The sequence below is a fragment of the Salminus brasiliensis genome, chromosome 1, assembly GCF_030463535.1.
Source record: "Salminus brasiliensis chromosome 1, fSalBra1.hap2, whole genome shotgun sequence".
Classification (NCBI taxonomy): domain Eukaryota; kingdom Metazoa; phylum Chordata; class Actinopteri; order Characiformes; family Bryconidae; genus Salminus; species Salminus brasiliensis.
The window spans coordinates 59,600,564-59,606,563 of NC_132878.1; the positions used below are offsets into that span (position 1 = coordinate 59,600,564).

The window sequence follows — 6,000 nt, forward strand, 5'->3', positions numbered from 1 at the left end:
ACAATTTCTATTTATTTTCAGAATCTAACATAACAGCAGTTACAAAATAAACACTAATACTATATTTAGTGTGCCATTACTTCTGCACATGCCACACTTGATTTCTTTATATTTTTCTTTTTGCAATATTTGGTAAATTAGCTAATAAACAGTAATGAAGCTGTAGAATGTGAGTGAGTGTGTCTGTAGAGGGTGTGAACTTATTTGCACTTAGAAAATCAACAACATGTAATTTAACCAAGGGGTGCCTACACTTTTGCATAAGACTGCAGATTATTACAGTTTTGTCTGTGAGTTTATTTACATTGTTTTTTTTTTATCTGTGCTGATGTAGTCTATTCTACTCAGCACATCTCTTCTTCTTCTTCCTCTCACTGTGGACATTCTGCACCTCTCAGAGAAACAGGACATGGCTCAGCTCGACCCACTCTTCCTGAAGAAGCTTCCGCTCCAGACAGGGTGGGACACTGGGAGCCGCTGGCATAGCTGGGGGTGCGGCCGGCAGCAGGAGTGAAAGATAGGCTATGTGGAGTGATTTCCAACCCTGTATTTACATTGTATTTCTAAGATTTCATGGAAGTATACCACTATTACACTGCAGCTCATGTGGAGGCAGGAAATAGATGGAAGAACTCAACTCTGTTATTTAGAGAATATCTAACTTAGCTTTAAATGTAAGTTAGAATCACCAGTGAGCTCAGTGCTGTGTTCTGAAAACATGATGTAAAGGTGCACGTATTTGTCACTGTACAGTGTACAGCGAAATGTGTCCTCCGCATTTAACCCATCTGGTAGTGAACACACACACACATGTGTTAGGGGCAGTGAGTACACACACACACACACCCAGAGCGGTGGGCAGCCAACTCCAGCGCCCAGGGAGCAGAGAGGGTAAAGGGCCTTGCTCAAGGGCCCAACAGTGGCAGCTTGCCGAGCCCGGGAATCGAACCCACAACCCTGTTATCGACAGCCCGGAGCTCTAACCGCTGAGCCACCACTGCCCCTGATGTGTGTTCTGCAACATGATGAACGGGTGGAAGTGTAATGGATAATAACCTTCATCTGAATATTAGCAACCACTGATGGCAAACATGCATCATAATCAAACACAGATGTTAAATCTTATTCAGAACAAAATAAACACTTAGGGTAAATATTTTGCGATGAGGCAACAGGGCTGTTTTAATGCTGGAAATACACCAACATTAAATGCTGAAAATAATTTATAAGAACTTTATTAATTAATCATTTATAAGAATTTTATGTCATGAAAGTCTGTCTTGCTGACTCTGTTTGCTTTGACTGAATGGGGATATTCTGAAAAACTGATTTAAGGTCCTATGACGGCTTCATTTTCTGAGAGTCGGTCACATTCATGGAAAGCTGTCTTTTGTTTAAAAAGCTTTAAAAGCACGCCCGACACCAATTCTGGCGTTCTCGTGATCTGTTCCAGGGTTCGGAGTTAATAAATTTCCCAAATAAATTTAAATCCCTTAAAATCTCTACTGAGCTACATACTCACTTTGTCCAACTGTTTTTGCTACTGTAACAGACTGTATTATCTGAATGTAAGTAACCTGGACTTCATACACTGCTGTGTTCATTAAGCATAAATGTTAAGAGAACAAAATGAGGGTGCTACTTTCTGTCAAGGTTCTTATGTCCTATGGTGCTTTTTGCTTGTGTGTGTGTCCACATTGAATTCCTTGGTGTTCATCCCCTCTGCGCTGCAAAACTTCTAATATATCTTAAGTAGTTTTTAGAAAAGTTAAAACATCACTTCACTTTTTTCAGAGTGTATTAATTGATGACAGCAATAAACAGCATGGACAGAAGCAAACTCTTTTTCAAACACACACACACACACACACACACACCTTTCCAATTCCCACATCATTTTTTTGAAGAGTTTGCAATCACTGCGCTGTCCAGGGTTCTGAATTAGTGACAGAGAAACAGAGGGGGAGGGAGGAAGACAGAAAGACATAGAAGAGAGAGAGAGAAAGAGAAATAGAGAAACAGAGAGCAATAGAAGGAAGAGAGATGTGAGAGACAGAGAAAGAGATAGAGAGAGAGAGAGAGCGATAGAAGGAAGAGAGATGAGAGCGATAGAAGGAAGAGAGATGAGAGAGACAGAGAAAGAGAGAGAGAGAGAGAGAGAGAGAGAGAGAGAGAGAGAGAGAGAGAGAGAGAGAGACAGAGGAAAAGGGATGAGAGAGAGACATGGAGAAAGAGACAGAGATATGGGAGGAAAGAGAGACAGAAGAGAGAGAGGGAGAAAGAGACAGAGATATGGGAGGAAAGAGAGACAGAAGAGAGACATGGAGAAAGAGACAGAGATATGGGAGGAAAGAGAGACAGAAGAGAGAGAGGGAGAAAGAGACAGAGATATGGGAGGAAAGAGAGACAGAAGAGAGAAAGGAAGAAAGAGACAGAGATATGGGGGAGAGAGAGACAGAAGAGAGAAAGGGAGAAAGAGACAGAGATATGGGAGGAGAGAGAGACAGAAGAGAGAGAAGGAGAAAGAGACAGAGATATGGGAGGAGAGAGAGACAGAAGAGAGAGAGGGAGAAAGAGACAAAGATATGGGAGGAGAGAGAGACAGAAGAGAGAGACATGGAGAAAGAGACAGAGATATGGGAGGAGAGACAGACAGAAGAGAGAGAGGGAGAAAGAGACAGAGATATGGGAGGAGAGAGAGACAGAAGAGAGAGACATGGAGAAAGAGACAGAGATATGGGAGGAAAGAGAGACAGAAGAGAGAGAGGGAGAAAGAGACAGAGATATGGGAAGAGAGAGACAGGAGAGAGAGACAGAAGAGAGACAGAGATATGGGAGGAAAGAGAGACAGAAGAGAGAAGGAGAAAGAGACAGAGATATGGGAGGAGAGACAGACAGAAGAGAGAGAGGGAGAAAGAGACAGAGATATGGGAGGAGAGAGAGACAGAAGAGAGAGACATGGAGAAAGAGAGAGATATGGGAGGAAAGAGAGACAGAAGAGAGAGAGAGGGAGAAAGAGACAGAGATATGGGAGGAGAGAGACAGAAGTGAGAGAGGTAGAGAAAGAGACAGAGATATGGGAGGAGAGAGACGGAAAGAAGAGAGATGGGGCAGCATAGAAAGAGAGGGAAGTACACACAGAGAGAGAGAGAGAGAGAGAGAGAGAGCAGAACACAGAGGGAAATATGAGATGAGATGAGAGATATGCTCTAAAGTTTCTTACACACCATGTCCATCTTTTCTCCAGGTGGGTTTGTGAAAACTGGGTTTAATGGCTACACTCACTCTCTAACGGTGTATTCCGCTGTTTATCTGGCAGGATTTGTCAGGAGAACACCCGGATCAGATCAGGGTTTAACAGGCTAAGCAGACACAGGCATGCCAACCAGATCCTCAAACTCAGTCAGGAGGGAGTTTGGATATCAAAGCTCCGCATGGGGTCCAGAGGGAAGTCTAAAAAAGACAGTGCAGTGCAGTGCTTTACATCTCTGTGAAAGGACGGGGTGTCCCGCGTCTCCAGAGAGGCTGAACACTGAGCTCGTTATTTTTGCATAAAGCATGCAGTGCGGAGAGACAGGGCTTTCCCCAACTTCAGCAGAACACACACACACACACACACACACACACACACACAAACACACACATTACATCTGCACTTCACAGTCGGGAACCTAGGTAGAACTTCAGTCGACATGAACAGCAGATGGGACGATTAGGAGAGTGGAACAGTACCTCGAAACGACACTTTGGCGATCCGGTCCCCCTTCCCACGGAGCTCCGTGACCGTTTTCAGATACACCACTAAAGCCATGTTCAGTTCAGTACGCAACGCAGGAAAACAACAACGCGCCGGAAAAAAGTGCTCGCGCTAAACTACACCAAGCTGAGAGCTGCTAAAACAGCTCATTTTCTCTCATTTCCTTTTTTTTAACACGAGACAAAAAACGCTCTCATACAACATCCGCTGCGTCCCCCGCTTTAAAAGAGAGCCATCAATAATTCAAGGGCTTTCATTTTCCCAGCTTTACACTGACTCCGCGCCCAGCCCTCCACTCCTCCACTCCTCCACTCTTCTACTATATGATGCGCGCCGTGCTGCAGGACCATGACGCGGGCTGCCACCAGGGGGCGGCGCTTAACACTGCCCTGAGCTCAACCGGGGGGCTCACCACTCAAGTTCTACATACTTTTATACAACAGCTGATTGGCGGTTATGGCGATTTTTTCACAAGCGCTGTATCACTCCGCTGAGCGCTGCTATAGACTGCTTTATATCCTAGAACGAACCAAGCAGTAAGGTAAATGTCCTGAGCTAAAGAAACCAATCGCATTTGTTTAAGACAAGAATACTGAATAACAACAAACAAACGGTCAAAGAAAAAACTGAGGTTAACTAGTTGGTCTGTGTAAGGAGCAGGGGAAGGAACTGCAGGCTGTTCAGTGAGTGAGTGGAGTGTCTGTGATGTAGCAACAAGCTGCTTGTTAAGGAACTATAAATTGGCGGAAGGAAATGCTAACATTAAAACACTTGAAATGTATTTATTTCTTATTTTATTTATTAATAAAGCAATAAAGGATAAACTCTTTTTTTAATATCCTTGATTTCAGAAGAGATTTTTTAAAAAAAGCAGGTGTCCCAATACTTTTGTCTATATAGTGTATATACAAGCCATCTGCACAGTTGGGTGCTATTGGTATAATAGCAGTATAATAGTGACAGGCTGCTTCACCCCAAGTGTGTGAAGGAGCGGTACCGCAGGTCCTTCCTTCCTGCTGCCGTCAGACTCTACAACCAGCACTGCTCCCAGCGGACCACATACACATACACACACACTTAACTACACACACATGTTCAGGGAACAGAGGACAGAGGTCCCACAATGTAAAAATACTATGTGCAATACCACCCCCCCCCCATGTGCAATTAAGAGTCATTTGCAATAACCTGTAAATTATATTGTTATTGCTTTTTTAATTCTTATTTATATTGTGTATATAGTGTAAATTATTTATCTACATTTTTGTAACTGAGTGTCTTGCTATCCCTTTCTGCTGTGACACTTTCCCCCACTGTGAGAATTTCCCCACTGCGGGACTAATAAAGGACTATCTTATCTTATCTTATGTACTTGGTGTAGTTTATGGTGACTGTATGAGTATTTTTCTGCACTCCTAAAGCAATAGAAAACTCTGGGTCGTGTGTTATCGTGAAGTAACAGCACAGCTGTGTTGAAGACAAGTGTCGTATTGCATCATAACAGTGCTGTTATTTTATGATAGGAGGGCAGGTTGGCCTCGGCCAATGCTACAGTCAAAAAAATCCTTGGCCAACAAAACCCACAACCCAAGTTCTAAGTTTGAAAATGTGGCTTTATGGCAGAAATGCAGACATAACTTCATTGCAAGAACTGGATGTATCTTATTCTAAAGCATTCATGGATAGTAAAAGCACACATTAAACTTGATGTGAATATTCAGGTGCATTACACCGGTGCTGTTTGTGAGATTGATAAAACAAAACGCAAAAATATATAGTTCTGCTCAATAATTAATCATTCAAGTCACTGTATAATAAAACTACATAAAGCAATCCACAGTTAAAATGCAACATAGTAGCTTGGATTATTTCTTAACAATCGTAAAACAATGTAAAGGGTAAACATGATCACACAGTGGCTTATTTAACACATTAGAACCAACCAAATATCCAAATATTTAAGCTGAACTCAACATTACAATCATACAAAACATGAACCTACCTAAATAAAATCAGTATGGGGCATAGCTAGCACATGCAGCACTGAACAGCTCCTTCTCCTGACCCTATACATAGTGAAAGATGAGCTGAGCTAAACTTCTCTTAAGTCAATAAAATTCTGTCCACACATGCAAATTTTAGTACAAAACTGTCCACGTGCTTTACAGTGGGGGTATATACTCATACAGTTCTGCAGGCTTATGAAAAAAACTAGAGGATTAGAGCTACAGACATGTCCTTCC

General features: G+C 42.5%; 1 protein-coding gene across 13 annotated transcripts in view; it reads right to left on the bottom strand.

The window, feature by feature from the left end:
- otofa (otoferlin a) overlaps window positions 1–4,044 on the bottom strand; it is an 87,034-nt gene extending 82,990 nt beyond the window's left edge. For all 13 annotated transcript variants that reach the window (XM_072684061.1, XM_072684044.1, XM_072684035.1 and 10 more), the window contains exon 1: window positions 3,733–4,044. In XM_072684061.1, the coding sequence (XP_072540162.1) occupies window positions 3,733–3,811 (79 nt within the window). In that variant the 5' untranslated portion in view covers window positions 3,812–4,044. The remainder of the gene's footprint in view (window positions 1–3,732) is intronic.
- Window positions 4,045–6,000: the final 1,956 nt, after the last annotated feature.